This window comes from Triturus cristatus, chromosome 2_2 (genome assembly GCF_964204655.1).
Source record: "Triturus cristatus chromosome 2_2, aTriCri1.1, whole genome shotgun sequence".
Taxonomy (NCBI): Eukaryota; Metazoa; Chordata; class Amphibia; order Caudata; family Salamandridae; genus Triturus; species Triturus cristatus.
In genome coordinates this window covers 87,314,440-87,337,249 of record NC_140582.1, presented here as the reverse complement: position 1 = coordinate 87,337,249, position 22,810 = coordinate 87,314,440, and the positions used below count along the sequence as shown (strand labels likewise).

The window sequence follows — 22,810 nt, the reverse complement described above, 5'->3', positions numbered from 1 at the left end:
ATGGCATGGTCATTCACATGTATACATTACAAACGAAAAGGCAGAGTCATGATGACCATCCCACATTCCAGTTTAGCCAGCCCACAATTATTTACCCAGCGAGGCTCAGATCCCACATCAGATATCAATAGGCCCCAATAAACACGAACATCTCCTGTTTGGAAAACAAGCCATAAAGCAGGAAGAGTCAGGTGTGAAAGAGATTAGCCGGAGGCTCGTGTGGGATGAAAAGGCTTTATGGTGTGTCAAACCCTGATGCTAATCACAGGTGGCCGTAGGACAGGGAGCTCGTGAGACCGGACTGACCTGGGGCAGCGCAGCCAAGCTGCCCAGGTCACAGAGAAGTCAAAGGAGGGCACATGTGTTCTAAAGGCCCGTATTTGTTCGTAATGTGCAGCCTATGTGAGGGCAACCATAAGATGGCCACCGCTCTAAGATGGAACCCACGTAGTCAATGTATAACATCGTATACACAGTGCATTTATAGCTAAAACGTTATACAAAGCACTTGTACATACCGCATGGACCATTCGCGGTTCGCTAATACCGGGATAGACAGGGGTAGGGCCCTGCCTCCTACGCGGTCCCAAATTCTAAAGTACCACAGTAGTGAGCACGGGACCCACGTCTGGGCATACCCTTCCCACATAGGGCGAACAGCAAAACACACAAGATGATGGACAGAATGTTGGACATTCACCCCCAGTCACAGATCTGGGTTTAATCCATCGTTGTTTTGCTCACCACGCCACCTCAGTTCAGACTTGGCCATATGCAAATCAGTCTTGACCCTGGGCCACCAAGACGCAGTGAACTAGGAGGTTACATAGAGTCCATGAAGGGTTTTCCAAGGTCTCCCAATAGCAGCATCTATTTTGGGAACTAGGCAAGCCACTCGATCAAACTACCCTTCAAGAAACCATGACTCACCACGTTACAAGTAACTTGTAAGCTGGTAATAGCCCACACTAACATAGATGGAAATATAACAGAAAACTTAGTGGACATATGCAACTGGACCCCAAACTAAATAAACCAGAGGCTTATCTGGGGCACTCAAAGTGAGGGTTAAACAAATGGAAATAAATAGAGAAAAGAAACTGTGGTGGCTGCTCTTTTAGATGCTTTTATCACAACAAGCGTAATGTGAGACCATGAAAAACACGGCAGCCATTTGCACAAGGACTTGTTCAAACACATATAAATTAATGCAAACGAACAAATTTGAAGGAAAATATGCACGCAAACACAGTCACATCAAAAGCTTCGACTGGATTTACTCCTTCGCAATTAATTGGACTCAAGTTAGGCTGCCACGGTAAGGACAGAGAAGCAGATAATTATGTTAGGATGAATCACAACGGAGGAGAAGAACACGTGTTTTTCAAGAACAGTTGGCAATTCTCAATGATGCACATGGAGAAAAGAATACTAATAAATAACAAAGATCAGAGTGATGGTCAAAGGGAGACCAGCCTCACAAGACAAAAAGAAAGATGGCAAAAGAGACTAAATTAAATGATACTGCATACACCTAGAAGTCATACTCACAAACTGTGAAACAATAGAGGTACCAATAAACCGCTTAGTCAAAACCTCCCTGATATTATATTTTAAAGAACTAATTATTTTAAAAATGCTTAAATAAACAAAAGTTATCAAACATATAGGAAATAAACATGAATGAATGAATAAAGAACAGTCAACATGACTAAGATAGTTAAGGGACAATGACACATGCAGTGATTGGCAGTGACTGTCAAGTCATGTGAGAATCATTGCAGGGCTGGTTCTGTCATTCAGTCTTCGAGGGTCAGATCTTAGTAATAGTACCAACGAGTTGCAAAGACAAATAACTAAGCAAGACCAATAGAATGAAAACCATGCAAAATAAAAATGTGACAGGAATCAATGGTCCTAAACAAAATTTTATAAATTGCAAAAGCAAGAAAATAAAATAAGCATGAAAGGAAATAGTTGGTGCGCACAAAGACAGAGGTGGCACCACAAATCCAAGAAATAACTCATTTTCGAGTACAATTTTGTAGGAAAAGTCATCATAGATGGTGGTCGGGGGGCAGGAGAGCTATCAACTACTGTAACAGTAGGGTATTCTGAATTACTTTTGAGGACATTTCTCTTTACAACAGAAAGAAAAGATCTGATTCATGCCCTTTAATGATTTGATATGTGCTGATTTATTCCTCAGAGGGTTAAATTTAGTTTTAACATAAGCTCATGTTAAAGCCAGGCAGCCAGATTGGAGTTTCCTTACTGCCATTTTAGGCCCTTCTTTAACTGAGACTACTTCGTTTACCAGGTGGAATAACTCACGCGAAAGAGGCCACCCCAAACTTAGCCTATTGGGGCAATAGGCCAGACAAGCGCAAAGTCCACAGGGGTACTTAAGAAAAGGGAGTCAATCAAGACCAGTAGACCAGCGGTCCCTTAGTATACTTTCACTTATTCCACATGTGTGCAGCTCTCCCTATAGTTTCCTTCACCTCTCTCAGCAGAACAATCTTGCCAGCAATATTTGAAAAAATATACAGGAAAAAGGAGGAGGTTTCAGTTAGGGGGTATGGGATGTGGGGCCGCAAGCCGTACTGCATTCTATCTCACCCACCTCTGCTGCCTTCGCACTCACCCCCCTTGCAGGGCCCCCTAACGGAGGGCTCACACCGTGAAGAATAAACTGTTCACCTCCTCCCTTCTTGTGCCACGTAGTCCTCCCCGCCTTAGCCTGGGAGAACTTATATTGCTATGTGGAAGCTGAAACTAGGCAACCAATCCGGCAACCATTCAGACAGGGCCGAAAATACTCCAGTCACCAGTCCAGGCTCCAAGGCCCTTGGTGGCAATGTTCAGGTGGGTTGCAAGGGACAGATGGCGGGAGCCGAAATAAGAGCGCAAACAACTGATCAGCATGCTCAACCCGCACCACATACCACACACCAGTTTCGGCTGCCTTAAGCCGGTCTGATGGCCTTAGCCTCGAACCCCACCCACAACCTGCAGGCTCTCTCTGGTTCACTCCGATGTTCTGTTTCTGCTATTGGTACTCCCCCAGGGCGCTACAAGGCACCTCGTTTAGGTGCCAGGGCAGCTTCTCTAGCCCATACCTGGGCCAGGATATATGCTGGATTTGCTGGGGCCCAAACAGGGCAGCGCGGGCTGTTGCCAGGCTATAGAGGTAACCGTGGCTCTCTAACAGTATAGGGCCGCCGTGGGAGGACCCTGACACGGAGAAGCTTATAGTTCGCCATCATGCCAGAAGAAAGAGGATCACAAAATGTGATTCCCGTCTAGAAGTGCCACCCTGAGGCTGAGGAAACACCCCAAAGTGCTTGGGGCAGAAGTAGAAGAAGAGGCTGGAGTCACTAGATAACTTTCTCGAAGCAGCAGGTTAATGAAGGGATAAGCAAACGCTGCAGCTTCTGATTCATCTAGTAGGGCCTGATGACTGGTGTCAAATGAGGACGTGCTCTACAAACAATACTGAGACAAGTGAAAAACTCAAAGAAATACAGCATGCACAACGCAATACAAAGTAGATGTTGGAACAAGAACAAAACATTCTTAACTCGGCATGTCAGGATCAGGGCGAAATTCTAGAGCCTTTTGTTGCAAAGCTAGAAATCTTGACAGAACACTGCAATTTCAGTACATTCACATGGGTGGCTATCATCAACCATGCAACTCAAGCTCTTTCAAAGAACACCATCATTAAAAGAAATCCTGAACAAGGCAAGAGCTGGTGAGCAGGTCAAAGACAAAGCATCACTCTGCAAAGCAAGAGAAGAAATAAGGGGCACACACACTGGAAGAGGAGAGTGAGGAAGCAGCTTGAATATCCAGAGAACAGGCCAACACAATTACAGAAAAAGGAAGTTGGGTGTCACATGAGGCTTCCAACCACACAGGCACCCATTAGGGAGTGTCAAACAGCAGCATATTGTGTGCAAGTGATACAGACAACAGTTGAACCAGAAGTTGAAAGGAAGAATCACGCCACAGAAGATCTGTTAATGAAACCACATCCCAGAAATCAGTACAGATATACACCCTAAAAAGTCACAAAAGAGGGGAGGGAACTGGGAGGTACAACTGAATGTCACGTGAGAGGAATGCAGGCAAGACCCACACAACCAGAAGAAACGGAGTGAGATGCACATACTGTCAGTAGCAACATCAGTCATCAGACAAGAATAAGAAGGACAGCGAACCTGGCTGATGCAAGCACAAATCAGCAACTTCAAGTACTTCATGGGATGGTAAAGGATGGGATTTGAATTGAATAACAGTTACAATAGGGTTGGGAACCAATCTTCAGATTGTCAGAAAGGAGTCACTAAGAATAGCAAAGCTTTTTGTTGACAAACCTGGTCTTGGAACATTGGTTAGAATAAAGGGTGGAAAGCATAATTGTGGATTTGATCTCAAACAAAGTCATCTGTAGCAAAATCCCGAGAACACACTCTCCAGCTCTAAAAAGGAAAAAGGTGAGAACTTAAACAGGAAGGGAAGCGGACTATGAAGAAGAAACCCCACTTGGCAAACAGTTTTTTGAAATCAGAAGGGTGCAGGCGTCAATCACGTAAATCCTAAAGATGCCTTCAAGCTCATACTGTGATTATGTTGAAATTTCCCAGAAGATATTATTCTTGCACAGAGTTTCCTTTGTAGGCAAAAATTGCAAAGCTTTTGGCTAATTTGACTAAGGGCCTGGATCTTGCGCCTCCTAATTGGTTTATTTATTTGATTGCCATCAAATTTTCTATGTGCAGGAGGGTGGCACAACTTATCTTGTCTTGGCAAAGCTCCAGATTGCAAAGGGGCCTGCAACCATCTCTTAGCAAGTTATGTGCAGAGATGACTACTGGTTGGACCATGTGCCCAAATCAAGAAATGGCCACATCTTGTACCCCAACATGAGAGGCGTGCATCAGATTATAATACTAGATCTGGGTGGAATAGAAAATCACTTTCCTGTTCTATGGGCTCTAGCCACCACTGGAGTTCTAAGTCGGTCTTCTGATCTAGAGAGATGCTATCTGAAAAAAAGAGACCTTTTGGTGTACATGATGGGTTTTTAATCTTCTGGTGATGATGAGGAGCGGAAACATTACTAACATGAAGGAGGGCAAAAGACCCATCAAGTGACTAAGCAGCCTCAGAGATATCATGGAGTTGCTGAGAACCTAAAGCATCTGTCCTTTTATCATTTCCTCTTTGGATTGAGGTAACTGCAGTATGGATTTATTTTAATACATGAGAAAATTAAGGATTTCCATCTACCTGGAAAGGACAAGATTGTATTTCTCTTGATTGACAATAAACCCTGCACTCTGGATCAAATAAGCTGAAACTGACAACTGTTGTTGGAGCAGGTTCTGATTCTGGGCTAGAAACAGAAAGCCATCTAGATAGACCAAACCCTCACATTCTGAACCTGTTAGAATTTAACATCTAGTTTAATGGCTTTTCAAAAAGCACGACGGTGCTGATGAAAGTCTGAAAGGAAGACACGTGAAGTGGTAAGTTTTTTCATCCCATTTGAACTGAGGAATTTCCCGCAATAATTATTATATGAAATTGTGAGTTAGGCAAATCTAGCATTTCCGTTCAGTACCATTCCAGAAGGCAATCTCTAAGATTGGTAATTGTCTCCGTTAAGAAAAGAAGATTGACTACACAAAGATTTAAAGATTTGAGATTTATTACTGGTCATACTTTTTTGTTGACCATCAGATTATGTTTCAGGTGCCTGATGGCTGGATGGACCGAATTAGGTTAACGCTATAGCCCTTTTTTGAAGAAGAATGTGAACCTCTTGAGACTACAGAGAATTCAATTCCTTTGAAATATGAAAGGGATTTGAAAGAACATCCTAAAAAGCAGAACTGTAAAGTTCTACAGCATAACCATGGACCGTGTGTAGAACCCTAGTGTCTGCTGGGATGTTTTTCGATGCTGGCAGAAAAAGCGCCAACCCGCCTACTTTCAGAAGGTGTTCAGAAATAGAATCACCCATCTGGAGTTTGATTGTCCTTTTCATGTGATCCGTGGTTCCTGAACCCTTTGCCTCTTTGTGAAAAGAACTGTGATTTGAAATCTTGACTGTAGCAGTTGAAAACTCTGAAATAAGAGTTTACTCTTGACAAATATTGGCCAGCAAATCAGTTCCGTCCTAAGCGGGCCCTGCCAAAAGCACTAGAGCCAAAGATTCTTCTGAGGGAGAACTAAGCCTTATTGAGGAAAGCAAACCTTGACAAATATTTATTAAGGAATCGCTGAACAGCAATCCTTTGGTTTAGCGTCCAAACTTCTTTGTAACCATATATTCCAGTTTTGCCAATCTTTAGTAAAGGACTCTACTTTCACTCCTGAACGATGGCGGCATTCACATTGCCTAGTAGCTCACCTGCACTTTGGGCCTAATCTGATGTGGTGATGGGTTCGATGTCCAAGCCTTCCAACCTTGTTTCCTCAGCAATACCCAAGATTCTTCTGAGGAGCCAATAATCTATCCTTGGCAAAATGGCAATGCACGATGTACCCCTTTCTTCAGGTGTTTACTGAACTTTGAGAACATTTGTGGTCTATGATCAGTGTTGCTGAGATGTTTTTTGGCAAAGATAGATGGAGACATTCAGATCACAACCAATGGCAAGTTTGTTTGTTTAGAGGTTTTCTTAGCCTGTAAGTGACTGAATGGGCTACGTTATAAGCCAGGATTCACTCAGTTGTTTTTGAGTGTTATGTAGAGGTAGGTTGAAATGTAGGCTCATCAGCAACATCTAAAACTGAGATTTTAGAATAGTTAAAGGAATCATATTGAAAATCAGAATTGGAAAATGTATGCCTTTTCTCCGGGGACCCAAACCTGGATGAATCATCTGGGTTACTAGAGTCATCATTATCATCATCTGTATTAAAGACATCTTTGTCATCATCGGTGTCATTAAGATGTACATCAATCAATGGCTGAGCTTTGTTTGCTGATTTGGGCTTCTCAGCACGGAATACCTGGAGGATTATAAATCTTAGTCAAATGTAATATATATGCGCTTGTTAGAGCAAAGACGACTTATATTCACTTGGTAAAGTCACAGGATCTAGTGGTAAATTCTTAAGAAATGCACAGCAGCTGATGCTTCTCCTCGTCTACCCCCCACAATGTCTTCTGTTCTTTAAAGTAAAATTAAATGTGAGTAGCAAAGTGTATAGTGTTGACATAAACTGTGAGGTGTGACATGTCCAACAAGGCTAGGTGGTCAACAGCCTATGTAAAAATAGAAGGCCCCAAATTGAACATACTTATGGCTTGAAAAAGCCCTGACTGACTGGATATGCCACACAAGATGGGGTTACTTTTGGCAAGCGTGCAGGAAAGATAAGCTCACCTGTCTTGTCTTACTGCTGTCATCATCTTGGTGTAGTAAGCTCATACAATGGCTGCCAAGTGGCTGCTTCTTTTGTGACTGACACCTTTGGTTAGTTATTCTGTTTAGCAGAGAGCATTTGTATCTTGTTGGTTGCTTGTATCATCTACAACCACTACTGAAATTTCCGGAGAATAAATAAGTTATATGTGCCAAAGTCACAAAATGCAAGATTGTTTCACAAAAGGGGAATAGTTAATTGATGTTGTACAGGTATTCCTGGAACATAGTATTTTAAGATCATTTCTCAACTATAATATTGCAATATCTGAAAGTTATCTCCTTTCATGGACATGACAGTTTTGTTCAACTTGTGACAATGTCACTGTAAGGGCCTCATTATGATGGCAGTTGGACGAGCGGTTTGGAGACTGGCCGACAAGTAGTGGACGTTTCCACCCACCATATTATGATGAGACTGCCGTATAGAAACATGCCTTTTACTAATGTGGCTTCTGCTGTGGCCTGGTAAAGGGTCTCAGCGCAAGCCACAGTAGTAAAAGACATGTTTGCAAACACTAATGCACCGTGAGCCAGGCACCATGTGGTGCCAGGCACATGGTGCATGGATGTTTGGGGGCTCCACACGTGCCCCCGTGGCCACATAATGGAGGCTCACGGGGGCCCTGCTAGGTGTGTGAGGGCATTTGTTCCTACAGAGTAATGCTCCCTGCGGACACGGGCCTAAAGAAAAAATCTACCTTCTGCCCACCCACTAATAAAATTCCCAAGGAAGTTGCCATCTTTGAAAAAACTTTACTGTCAGCCATAACAGAAATGGAAAACAAGAAACATGGGATAAAATTCAACACGACAAAAAATCAAATTCAAGCCCTCTCTACACTTCAAAATGACACTTCTATCGTGATAAAACAGGCTGACAAAGGCGGATCCATAGTCATTCTAGACAAAGAGGACTATGTAAAAGAAGTCACCAGACAATTAAATGACATCCAATGCTACAAAAAAGTGAATAAAGATCCAACATCTGATCTTCAGCACATACTCTTTCCAATTTTATCTAAAGGCTTCGATGAAGGTTATCTTTCGAAAAAAGAACTTGAATTTTTGCAAAATAAGAACCCAAGGACACCCTTATTTTACGTCCTGCCAAAAATCCATAAAAATGAAACATCACCCCCCGGCAGGCCAATTATATCGGGCTGCGACTCTCTGCTGGAACCAATCTCAAAGTTTGTAGATTACTTCCTTAAACCATTCATAGCTGGAGTACCATCTTTCCTAGCTGACACTACAGATTTTCTCAACAAACTTTCATCTATACATTACATCCCCAATTCATTTCATCTAGTTACTCTGGACGTAGTCTCCTTATACACACAAATACCTCAGGATGACGGCCTTTCAGTCATTCAATCATACCTTGAAACAAGAGTGAACCCCAAAGTACCAACAGAATTTCTCATGAAACTTGCCACCTTTGCACTTAAAAAGAACTATTTCAACTTCAATGGAGAATTCTATTTTCAAGTTAAGGGAGTCGCTATGGGATGTCCATTTGCACCGGAATTAGCGATACTCTTCATGGCCAAATACGAAGAGAAATTCATTTATAATGATAACCCCTTTTCACAATACATCGGCAAATGGACTCGTTATATTGACGATGTTTTCATGACCTGGACTGGTTCCCTTGAAAACCTGAAAAACTTCCATCATTGGCTGAATAATCGTACTGCCGACATCCAATTTACTCTCAACCATTCTCAAACCAAAATTGCGTTTCTTGACGTAGAAATCTATCCCTCTGACAACAGCTTGGCCACTACCTTGTTCAAAAAGAAAACAGACAGGAACAAGACCTTGCACTATTCCAGCTATCATCCGAGAAATTTACGAGACAATTTACCTCTCGGACAACTTCTACGGATTCGAAGGAACTGTCAATTCAAGGATGAATACATGGCCCACGCTACTACACTATGTGACAATCTAAGGAAGAGAGGATATCCCATGAAACTACTAAAACGATCAATGAAAAGAGCTTGGTGGTCACCTCGAGAAGATTTACTAAAAAAGAGAGAGAGCCATCCACTAGAAAGGATCGTCTGTGTTTCGACATTTTGTCCTAACTCTAATCTAATGAGAAAATGCATTATACATAACTGGCATCTAATAAAAAATCTAGACGTATCACTAAAGCAAAATCCTTTATTTGCATTCAAAAAAGATCGCAATATTGCCAATCAAATCATCCGAGCAGCCATGCCACCAAGAAAAACACCGACAGTGCGGGATTTTGTAGGATTACAACCCATTCAGGGCCATCGCAAATGTGGCTCATGTGCATGCTGTGACACGACTATCGAAGGCGACCTCTTTGAACACAACCAGATCTACTGGAAACATGAATCATTTACCAACTGTCGAAGTAAATCAGTGATATATGCCATACGATGTCCGTGTGATTTAGTCTATATAGGCAAAACTAGCCAAGAAATTTGAATCCGAATGTCTCAACATAAGTCTCGAATCAACAACAATGTTATATCAGCCCCTTTGGTAAACCATTGGCGAACCAACAGCCACCAAATCAAAGATCTAAAATGGACAGTAATCGCCAAAGTAAATAGAGACACAAGAGGTGGCGACCTGGAGCAGAAACTCTCTAGAACAGAAGCCATGCTTATTCTCAAATTCAACTCTGCCACCAAAGGCCTGAATGAACTTTCTGAATTATACAACCTAACTTAGTACATGGTCTGAATACCAGCACTGGATTACTCCTAAATTAAAGTACCATCCGCTACCTTGAAAGAATGAGTGTCAAAAAGGACAACCAACCTGCATGGAACAACACACACTACTACAACCAATACCCACGGACTGACACATCATGTCATACGAGTCGAACTAGTTCATCTTGTCCCCCTTTCTCATGGAACTAGCACTCTTGAGCCCATTTCCACCATAGGAATCATCTCTCCACCTGCACTGGGCCGTGGACCCTTCAACCGCACCACCCGATGAGATAAACGAAATTGATCTTGCTCTCCCCCCCCCCCTTTTTTTTTTTTTTTTTTTTTTTTTTTTTTGAATATTAAATCGGAAATATTTACTTAAGGACCATTAACGTAACGGACCACGTTGTATTGCAACTTTTTGAATCCCTTGGAATTCAGTTCGTAAGTTTTCACCACCATTCTGTGGAGACCGAAACCAAACGCAACTAATAAAATGTGAATCACTGCTTTTTGATAACTTTTCCACTCCGTGGGAAACGCTATCCCATGAAGGACACAAATTACATTCTATCACACACGATCCGCCATGACCAGTCCTGTTTCTATGCCTAATCCCTCCTCCAATCAGCCACCAGACGCTTAAAACGTAAGCAACAAGGGACCATCATCGCGACGAAAATCGGCAGATTAAAACACGGAAACGAACGGACACCTTACGAAAACCCTCTGACTTCGACAGGTATGAAACGCTACCAGATTGAGACTACGTCCCTTCAGCCTTTCATTCCCCCTTCCCGGTTTCTAATTCTCCTAATATCCTACCGTTTTCTCACAGAGTTGATCATCACCATTTCTGATGTAAAGCGGCGCCCCCGCAGCGAACTCAATTACAACCACAAGATACTTCCTCTTAAGGTAAATCCTGGCTCTCACACGCGACGTACCCTAATGTTCCTTCCAAAGCTTTAAGCTCGATCTGATGCCATGTTCGTTGCTCCCCCATTGTCTCAACCAGGTTCAGCCCAACCAGCTGCCTTCCTGTTAAACAATCAAACTTCCTCACGTGGGTTTAGCAAACCCACTCAACTGTAAGTCAATTCCGAATTTACTCAGTTTCTGAATGCTCTTCTTTTCCTAAATTAGGCATGGTTTTCCTGACACCCCTTCACTATTTCTTCTTTCTTTAGACAAATCCCGTCCGTCTCCATCTGACACAAGGTAAATTAATCCAGCTCCTTCACAAAGACTTATGAGAGAGGGTAATGGGAAGTTCCCGAATTGATTTAGGTTTTCTATCACTTTACAGGTCCTGAAGAGAGACCCGATGATCCATGGGTCTCGAAACGCGTAGACCTTATTCTGTGACCACAAGAGGCTAAAAATACCGAAAACTAAGAAGTGTTAGAAGTCAAACTTGGCGTTCTAATAATTAACTCTGTGGTCTTTTGATTGTTTAAATTGTGCTTCAATGTGTATTAAGTCTGTGTGATAGTAGGAATGGATGTGAGTGCATGAGATGTGTATGTGATATGTCAGGATTGAATGTATAAATGTTGTAAATATACTATTAATTATTTTTTTCTAAATATTCAGCCCCTTGGGCAACAGGAAGGTTATAAAGACCTATAAATCAGACTAATAAAATATTGATTTAATCAAACAAAAGAATGAAGTTATTCTTCTGACACATTTTGTTTCACGCTCTCTAAATGTGTATTCCAGATTAATATGGAAGCTTAAATAGAAGGGCAGTTCTAGCACTTCAATTGTTTATTTGGTAAAGGGTCTCAGCGCAAGCCACAGTAGTAAAAGACATGTTTGCAAACACTAATGCACCGTGAGCCAGGCACCATGTGGTGCCAGGCACATGGTGCATGGATGTTTGGGGGCTCCACACGTGCCCCCGTGGCCACATAATGGAGGCTCACGGGGGCCCTGCTAGGTGTGTGAGGGCATTTGTTCCTACAGAGTAATGCTCCCTGCAGACTCTGTGAAACGTAATTGACGTAAGCAGACAAATCCGTACTTACAAGGAACTGCATACCCCTGTGATCTTGATTAGCTAATCTGTATGCTTGACATTAATGCGCTCCGAGTCCCTCCCTCTTGATATATTTACAGAAGTGAGCCTGCACATACCATATGGTAAAGACCTGCCACCCTTATCCCACACCTGGGACAGCAGGCATTGTTTCCTCGATAGATTACTGAGATTCATCTTTGAGTCAGATATGCACCATATAATAAAATGTTTGTATTTGAACCTCTCACTTCACAAAACCCTAAGGGTGCAGTCCTTAATATTGACTTCCAGTCTTTCTTCTCTATTTGCTTGCCTATATCATGGGACCCAATCTTTTAGAGGCATTTAAGACTTTTGATAGTACCATCCAGAATTGTTTGGTACAGTAAGAGAAAGTGTTTCCTCACATTCCCCCTGTTAAGTAATGTTTGTAGCACAAGTATGGTGAGCTCTTCGAATACTCTGCTGAGCACTCCCTTTCTCTGTCAGTGAAGAAGCTTGCATACTTTGTTTGGATCCTTCCTTTGTACTCATTTTCTACAAAGGGGATGTGGATTCACTTAGGTCCTAGAAACAATTTCAGAGATTTTATTTCAAGTATTATTTTCTGGTTTTAGTGTAGACGTAGCCTTTGTACAAGGTGATGGCTCTAACAGCAGGTAGCGATGATGCAGGCTCAAAGCAAGAATACCATTGGTGAAATGATATGTTTAGTCTCAGTACTTGGCTGTCATCGACCTTCCTGTAGGGGGGATTCAGGACAGGCATAAGATACAGGCCCTGCCTGGAATATCCCTTAACCTTCTCAACAGGATCTGTTAACTGACTCCTTATCCTTTACCATCCTCAAAATGGTAAAATCAGCAATCCCCTTATTAAAGGTAATTGTAGAATTGATAGGAGCATCCCTGTCACCATTCTCCATTACTGGTGTTGGGATCTACTCCCTCTAGATTCAGAAATGGGGCCAATATACTTTCACTGTCTGGAGAAGCTGTACCCCATCTTCCATTTTGTGCCACACTAAAGCAGGTGCCTTCTAAAATGGATCCCACAGGTCACAAAACTCTGACTCTCTCCACACATAGAGTCTTGCTACCACAGATCCACCAGGTATACAAGCCCTCAACAAGCACAAAGAATATCAGGGCAAGGATATGGATGTTCCATCTCAGCTGAACTTTACCTGAGTGGGTCCGATAGGCCACACTTACCCAAAGACGGTCTGCTCAGGAGAATTAATCCAAACAAAATGGTACAGTCACCACTGATTTATATCAACAACCCAGTCCGTAGAGAGTAGTCTAACATCATTAAAGTGGGCCTGTTTTTGAACTCCTCCAGGTCACAGAAAAGGCTCTGGCCTTAGCTTTACAGTGGACAGGGCTAGTCTAACAAAAAGCCAGGATACCAGTTTCACATTCAATTGGGTCACTATGGGCATGAGCATACCCCTGTAAACCAAGCAGAAGACATTCCTGTGCCAACAAAATATCTTCTTGGTTCTATTTCATGCCGGAAAAGTTGGACTGAGGGGGGAAAAAGGACTTATGTGTAATGATACATAGCTAGGCAAGGATAGTGAACATGAACAAAAGTATGTACAACACGTATAAGAGATAAAGAACACCGACCTTCCTATCTGTCATAAACTAAAACTGACTCAGTCCTCAGTGGATGATTCTACAGAAAACAAACTTCATAATCATACTGCGTTATTATGTAAATGTGTTTCCATTTTATTAAATTTCCGAAATTCTGGTTATGATTTGCAGCCTGATAAGAAATGTAAATGCGTGGTAAACAAATTATACTTGATTACATGTATTCATAATAAATAGAAATGCAATTATAAGGAGAATATTCTTCATTCTTTTTTGAAGTGTGCCCCTTTTGAAGGACTTGCCCGAAGATAAGCTAACAAAGATTTCTGACTGCTTGGAAGTGGTGAGTTGTCTTATATCATTAAAAAGTGTGAAGAGACAATATATGTTTGACAATAGCATGGACCTCAGAATAATACATCTTAACAGCTTTTTCAACAGATTTAAGCTTCTCACTCAAGGAATTTTAGCAGGATGAATAACAAATGGTGCATATCAAGACACATTGGACAAATACAATGATAGGCTGTAAGAATATGGGTTATAGGTTGTAATAGAAAGGGAGATTATATGGTGTATTAATGCATTGGAACCTCTAAGGGAATATTATGTACATACATTTCAGCATGCTTTGACCTCTTCATAGGAATGTGACCTGCACTCAGGTAATTTCTAGTAGCAACAGTCCATGAGTGATACTACTACCTGTATATAGGAGCTTTCCATTGCTATTCACAGAAACTGACAAAGGCGCAGGGAAAAACATTTAATATGCTCATCAACTGGTCAGATTTAAGCCCGAGTATTAAGGCTCTACTTCAGTGATACTCAAAGTACAGCCAGGGTGCCGCACACGGCACTCCTGACCTTTACATATGGCCCCCTGGGCAGCAGGAGCACTGAGCTGCCGTTTAGTCGACTCAGCACAAACATGGAAAAAAAGTTAAATATACTGCAAACACTTACTTAAAGGTTAATTGCAGTTAGAGAAAGGAAGAAACTAGGCCCTTAACTTTAGGAACACCTTCATTTGTAAAGACAGCCACTAGATATATATGCCTTGCTTCCCCTACACTCACTTTACACCCCCAGTTCGCATCAGTACGGCCCTCGGTCACACCAAAGGCCAAACTTTGCAGCCCCCGGGAAAATGTTTGTGAGTACCCATGCTCTACTTGAATAATTGAGTCAGCATTCATATTTAGTCCAGTCATAAAAGAAGCTAATTAACTTCTGCAATTAATCACCTCCAGAGCCTCATGAGTTCAAGTTCATTGCTTCTGCATGTGCTTCAATTTAAACACATTTAAAAAGGAAAACATTACACTTCATGGAAAAACAAGCCCATACATAAACCAATTTGTAGTCAGAAAAAAATGCATCTTGTGCAAGTCTCTCATGAACACAAAATGCATCAAATATCTTTCTTCTTTCGCAATTCGATGTGTCTTTAAGCATATCACAATTGATCCTTTTAGCACTTTCAAATAAAAACATGGATTTATGTTTTTCCTCTCTGAATTGGAAATGAATTTAAACTACATAAAATACATTGTATGTTTAATCTAAACCTTCTGGCAACCCTTGGTCTAGGCTCTGGTGGAAAGATAGTGTTGTATTATCATACATTAAAATGATGCCAATTCCACAGTTATTCAACAGCAAGAGGAAGGGAGTTCCACGTTTTCTGCCTTATAAATATTTTGGTACTGTTATTGGAACTGCATGCTAAGAAAAGAAAATCAGTGTGTTATATGTCTTTAGTTACAAAATGGATGCAAGGGAGTTTTATTTATCTACAGAATGCCATTATAACAATCTAATGCTGTCCATTTCCTGGGTAGCTATTACCACGTGTGTTACTGTGACATCCACTGAAAGGGGTTCCTCTACGGAATAGTCTGAATGGGTTCATTGTAAGCAATGTTTCCATTTCTAGCAGATTACTAATGTATGTAGTAATATTATCAAACCTGTGGCCTAATATACAAGGAGTACATGAGCAAAACTTGGTCACAAACTTCTGTTGACTGGGTGTGAGTGTTTGATTGGTTCTGATGCTCCGTTCATCACCACCCCCTTTTGTACCGCTTTGTTCGCCATGAGTTGGCAGGGTATGCTCAGACGTGAGTCCCTTGCTCACTTTGCCACTGGATTCAAGCAAGCCTGGCTGAAGACGGCTGAAATGGCTTTTTGAGAATGCATTCTTATTTTGAGAAACAACTTATGTTGCACAGCATAATGTTTTGTGGGATTGCAGGCAGTACCCCTGTTAGAAATTGTGTTGTCAGTTGACTGGACTACGAGCCCTAGTCAAGCCACAGCCACAATCCTAGTCAGGTTAGGAAGTAGGCAAACCCTAAATTAACCTGTGCTCACCGCCTGGTAGCTTGCCACAGAGCAGTCAGGCTTAACTTTAGAGGGGGAGTGTAAAGTATTTGTGCAACACTTAAAACAGTAAAAGAGTGAAAACACCACATAAAAAGACTTCACACCATCTTAGAATAATAGAGCTTAATTTCATAAATAAAACGAGACAAAAATGACACAAAACAAGTAAGTAGAACTTGATATATTAAATTTCAAAGTATTTAGGTAAAAAAAGTGCTAAGAAACAAAAAGCGCTATTTGGGATATCAAGTTGCACCGGACCGGGACAAAGGCAAAAGTTGAGGCCGACTGCGATGGAGTGCGGGCCTGCTACAGGGCCCCAGTTAGGCCAGCTGAACCAAAGTACCTTAATCCTGGCGGCAGAGCTCTTGCATGGATCTGTATCAAAGATGCGTCGCGTAGTGGAGGTGATGCGTTGGTTTCGAGGTGCGTCGAGGCTGCGTTGCAAGGTCCTGATGCATCGATGTCGAGGATCCTGTCAATGGGGCTTGCAATGCGAAGTCCAGTGTCGAGAATGCGAGGCCCAGCAGGGGCTTTGCATTGGTTCTAATGACCAATGAGGCTGTGATGCAGAGATCTGTCGTCGAGGCAGCCATCAACAAGGGATGTGAGGAGCTTGCGCCGGATGGGGCGTCAGTCAGCGGTGGTTCTGAAGGTGATGCTTCGGTCCCAGATGCAGTTTGGGCCTGGCAAAAGGTTTATTTTGCCAGGTTGAAATGGCAGTTTAAACTGCACACACAGTCTATGCAATGGCAGGCCTAAACCAAGGTTTGAAGGGCTACTTAAGTGAGTGGCACAATAAGTGCTGCAGCCCCACTAGTAGCATTTAATTTGCAGTCCCTGGGCACATGTAGTACTAATTTACTAGGGACTTGTATGTAAATGAACTATGCCCATTGGGTATGAGCCAAAATTGCAATATTTAGAGGAGAGATCACATGCACATTAGCACTAGTTAGCAGTGGTAAAGTGCGTAGAGTCCTAAGGCCAACAGAAACGAGGTCAGAAAAAGTGGAAGAGTAAGGCAAAAGGTTTGGGGGTGACCCTGCAGAGAGGGCCATTTTCCAACAACCCCCAACTTCTCGTTTATTTCAGGTAAGATGAACCCATTATCTGTTTTCAAAATGAGTAAATTAAAAAAACATTTCCAGAAAAACACTCAGCTCCTCTTTACAACCTGGTCGAAATTATCTGGAGATGCCTGGGAAATTTAATTACCACAAGGTCAGCGTATTTACCAAACGTTTTACCTCCTGTGGTTTAACTCCTAATGTCAAGTTTTGCAGGTAGGAATACCGAATAATGTATAGGTCCAGTTTTTCCTATTTCTGACCTTTTTTTCCCCCCAGTGAAAATGTCTCCAGTTAATATTGGGAAAGGCTACTGTGGGGACAAACCACAAATGAGGGTGTAATTTCCAGGCCGTCTTCAGGCAGTACATTGAAAATGTAACTACTGTAAAAATATGACATGGTCACAATTTCAAAAACAATGGGAATAGTGATTTGCTCATAATTGAGGATTCCGAGTGCAGAATTGGGTCCAATCATCATTTGATCTCAGACCCAGAAGTAACATGGAACTCAGAATGAGCCCGAAAAGCTACAAAAACAGTAAAGACCTATTACAGACATAATACGTGAAATTCTAAAGGCATTGTTAATTATCGAGAGCACAACCCTCGTGTAAATTCTAATTTTACTCTTAAGGAAATGTGAAATGTTGAAACTTCCCAGTACATCTGGGGTTAAGAGTAGGGCAACGCCATGAGTTGAAGAAGCAATGCATGGATGAAGAGGTTAGATTGGCAAAATTCACATGCAAAAATATTCAAGCACTCAGTTTGGGGTCATTTAGAAGTGTGCTGTAATTCTATTTTTTCATTTTTGCAGTTTTATTAGCGCGAACTTGACTCGAAGGTATTGGAGCGCTTTACATGAGCACTAGTTACATTGCAGAGGGACACATTCGTTTTTGGTAGGCACGGGGAGATAAGGTGATTTGCGCAGAATCACAGGATGTTGAGTCAATACCCATACTCGAGCCCGGTTCCCCAGCTCCAAACTTGGCAGCTCTGGCCGTTATGCCACATCACCGCCCCTCAAATATGTAGTGATCAAACAACTCCACACCATTGAAAACAATAGTGGAAAATACCAAGCTACCAGGCCACTTAACAAATTTTCTGTGGCTGCCACAAAACTGATTTACCACTTTGTCTCTAGTCTGAGGCCCTGATATAGTTTCTCTAACTTGACGACACAACTTAAAGGTTGCCTTGGCTGTGAGATATAATTCTTGTGAAAAACCAATAGTTTAGTGATTGTGTGTGTTCACAAGCAGTAATCCCCCTCAGAGACGTATCCAAGAATCGCTCATGATGACCCGAGTGAGCGTGCAGTACCAGTGCAGCACTTTCCATTTCATTGAACCCCTCCTGTGTCCTACCCCGTCTGTGCGTTAATGGTATATTCCTGTCAGAGTGCCCAGGGAGTTCACTGACGAAGTAATTTAGAGTGTTGCAAATTCTCTCTTCTTGACTCTTCTCCTCTGGGGAGGGTTACCAATGAAACGAAACACCGCAGCAGATGTTACAAATTAATAATTCATATCAGTTTCTGATGTATTTGCTGGAGAGCACAGATTTGAAAGAAAACGTGTTCCCAAAATCTTTATGGTTCAGATGTATGTCAATTCTGACCAGAGAAATGACAACAGGGCAATATGCTGTGTGCGAATAACTGCTAAGGGTGGGGAGGCAGGCCGAAGCTAAAAACATTTGTTCAGGGATCTGCAGGAAGTCTCGGGCGAACTCAAACCTTCTTGCGTTTCAGACGTCTACGAATTTTGGCAGCTAATGGAGACTTTAGCAACGATCATTTTTGTTATTTTGGTGTCTTGGAAGGAACAGCAAAATATGTTTTCTTATTTTGTCACTATAGGGTAAAATAAAACACGATATTATGTTATATTATAGGGATTTGTACAGCGCTTCTTTTGCCATTAGTGTGGCCTCGCAGTGCTATCGATTTTTGGCAGACTGGAATGTGATTTCTGAATCTTTGAGTTAGACAATCAACAGTGTTGGTGTGGATATATTCATGCTGGGAAATTTGTATGCGCATTACACAGCTTAAAGTATGTGTCTGAGTTATTTGAGAGTAAAATGTTTTGTCAAGGTCCATAGTATCTTTTTAACTAGACTGTGTGGTGTTGGGTAGGTGCTGTTTAGCGTGCTGTGTGCTGTAGTGGCTTGGTATATTGTTTGTGGGGAGTGAGATGCTGCCTGAGCTCCATGAAGTCCACCTCTCATGGGCCTCTGAATTTTAATGGATGTTTGATCACTGTCCTGTCTAATGTGTTCTTTTGGATGTTGTGGGTTGGCCCCTAGTGGAAGATTGTGAAAAGGTTTCATTATGCACCCATAATGTTGAGAAGTTCCTGGTTACTGGCCCACCCATAGCTATCTGAGCCTGACGCTTTCCTATTTTTATGAACTTTCGTCATTTTCTCTTTTGAGTGTTCATTTTTGCGGGTAACTTGTGAGAATTTTGTATGTGAGAGCATACCTTCCTTTCCTTTGTCTTGCATCACTCCACCCCACGCAACAACACCCAAACAGTCAGCACAACACATGAGACAGTCTTTTCACATCCTTTAACCCCTTCAGCGCGGCGCGGATTTCCACGCGGTGCTGAAGGTTCTGAGCGCGGGCGGGGCCATGACGGAGCGGTTCCTTCATGCGCACAGCGCAACCGACGCTCATGACGGAACCGCTCCGTCATGAGCGTCGAAGGGGTTAAATAAAGCTTGGATATTCCATACAGATGGATATCAGTGAGTTACAAAAGAAACAATGGAGCATACTGGATTGCGCTGCACAGGAGTGTGGTGCATTGCAGTTGTGACTAGTACTGAGTGTGGGTATGAGAAGGTCCAGAACTATTATCTTACAAACTTTGGGTATTTATTGCAAAAGATGTGAAAATATATGCAAAGGTAATGAAGTTACACTTTAATTGGGCTGTCACATGAAAATTATGATTTTCCATAGCTTTTTGTCTGCATATGTCATTTATATTGAGTAAACATTACATTCAAGTAGAAGATGCTCAACAAGCACAGGTCAGATAGAAGTGGATTTGCCCTGTTGAAAGCGTAAAAGTCAAAATGTTTGAAAACGTTTCTAAGTCCCACTCCAGAAGAAAAACATTGAAATTTCTTCTAACTTTATGAGTTTTTGAGAAGAAAATTTCCTCCTTGCACAGGCCATCACTGAAATTGTAGCTGCTGCCCTAGAACCAGTTGCTGGATACTTGAAGCGGGTTGGTCCAGCTGAAACCCTGGTGCTCTGGAGATTTCTATCAGAAACTCTCCCAAGTCCCAACACAGAATGGGACTTAGTTGCTTTTTTGGAGGTGATGAAAGCCCTTAGTGGGAAGAAGATGAAATTCAAACCCACGCCATTTTCTGCGGGAGCGCTGGAGGAATTTTGTTTCAAAGTTTCCAAACTTTCTTCTGGTGCCCTAACAACTACAGAGCTATACTTCTCAGACTCCTGGACCTTTTTGGAGAGCGTTTAGAGACTCTCAGTGTGTGAGACAGAGGCCAACAGCAAAGTTCAGTCCATGCCCAGTTGCTAGTGGTCAGCTGGGCATTTCCAAAACAGCTTTTTGTGTCTCTGTAGCCACACAGAAGGTCAGACAACTGACCCTCGAAGTCCACTTCTTTGTCCTGGGTTCAAGACAGAATAGATCCAGTCCTTCAGGGCTCCTCGCAGGTCACAGACAGCTGGTCTGTTCCTCTTCTGATCATCTTCAGGTCCAGAAAGTGTTATGAACAGGTGCCTTGGAGTGAAACCTTTGTGCCTTGCACCAGCACTTGAGTGAGGGTAACTCCTGGGCACTCCCTACCCAATGGGGTAAACGTTCCAAGGGCAACCATAACAATTGTTTTGGCAATTCCACTTTGCCCTACTGCAAACAATCCCAGAGTTCCCCCTCACCCTCAAAATCCAAGCTGGGGAAACCATTCTCCCCATGTGCAGCGCCTTTATGCCAACTCAGAGGTGTGGCCAGCGTAATGAGCAGTACTCTCCACTGTGGTACCTCAAAGCCAGTTCTGGCGAACTATCTTCCCATGGCCATTGGTGCCATCATGACTAGAGGACACAAGCTGGGGCCTTTCCAGGTGTCTCCTAACATTTACTTGTGACAAAAAAGGTCCCTTTGAAGTAAATGAGGTTCCTGCGCCCACCCAACTGGTCTTCCTGAAAGGAAAAGTAAATATCCTTTCACTCCCAGGCATTTGTTCCAGCTCTGGGAGCACACCTCTTTCACACATAATTAAGGCAGAGTATAGGTTGGACCGTTGCTGAAGAGCTAATGCAAATTACCCTCCACCAGCTTCAGGCAGGGCAAAGTTAACTTTTTAAAAGTTAATTTCCAATATATTTAATACAAATCCGACTTTACCATTAGATGGAATTTTTATGATATATAAAATAGGTCTTTGAATGAAGTACAGTTCAAAAGTTATAGATTTAAATACGTAAACTAATACTTTGACTTTTCCTATGTACCTGTTACATCGTGACCAGTGACAATGTAGATTTAGGCCCAGTCACTGAGGGAATATGCCATTTGCAAAAAAGACCCAACCCAGCTCTTCCGCATATGAACTTTAAACACCTATAACTTTGGCGAGGAATGGGACAGCTTGATCACAGATGTGTGGGTTTCTTGCTTGCTTATATTATCATAGAATATAGATATTTGTTTAGGGCACATTCTGCCATTAGTATCGACTGACAGAGTTGTTAGACTCCAGGTTCCTCACACCCTGGTCTTGAGGATTCCCTCTCAGACGGGATTCTGATTTCAGGTTATTCCAGTTGGATACTCAGTAGTTTGAGTGCTGGTGATAAACTGCCTTTCTGTACATTTGGTCACATGAAGTGATGTTCGCCAAGGACCGCATATTTGGCTTTGGATTAATGCATCCAATATCTTCAAGTGTGAAGTCAATGGCGCATCCAGCATTTGGACACTATGCTTCACTATAGAACTTTCTTCAACAATGTTCATCCTTGCATGTTACTGGGGGCTATGGTGTAGAGGTTTATGCATATGTTTCTGGATTTTTATTGACAGCAACTGAAGGGATGTATGTCGTTACAACGCACACTTTTACAACGCATGCACTTACAACGCATTTTTTAGAACGCAACATCCACTACAACGCATTCCATTACATAGCATGACACTACAACGCATTTTTAAAAACTACCTTTACAACGCATTCCATTACATCGCATACTACCTTTACAACGCATACCATTACAACGCATAATATTAAATTGCATTTAAGGTAAGTGTTGGATAGTATAGGGGTAAAAATTGCTATTCTAACTCCAGGGGGTGCAACAGTAGGGTAAGTGTTGGATAGTATAGGGGTAAAAATTACTATTCTAACTCCAGGGGGTGCAACAGTAGGGTAAGTGTTGGATAGTATAGGGGTAAAAATTACTATTCTAACTCCAGGGGGTGCAACAGTAGGGTAAGTGTTGGATAGTATAGGGGTAAAAATTGCTATTCTAACTCCAGGGGGTGCAACAGTAGGGTAAGTGTTGGATAGTATAGG

General features: G+C 42.1%; 1 protein-coding gene across 1 annotated transcript in view; it reads left to right on the top strand.

Annotated features, from left to right (window-relative positions):
- The window catches only part of PRKG2 (protein kinase cGMP-dependent 2), an 856,172-nt gene that overhangs the window by 498,255 nt on the left and 335,107 nt on the right, over positions 1–22,810 (top strand). The window contains exon 6 of the mRNA XM_085643209.1: positions 14,057–14,120. Coding sequence (XP_085499335.1) covers positions 14,057–14,120 — 64 coding nt within the window. The remainder of the gene's footprint in view (positions 1–14,056; positions 14,121–22,810) is intronic.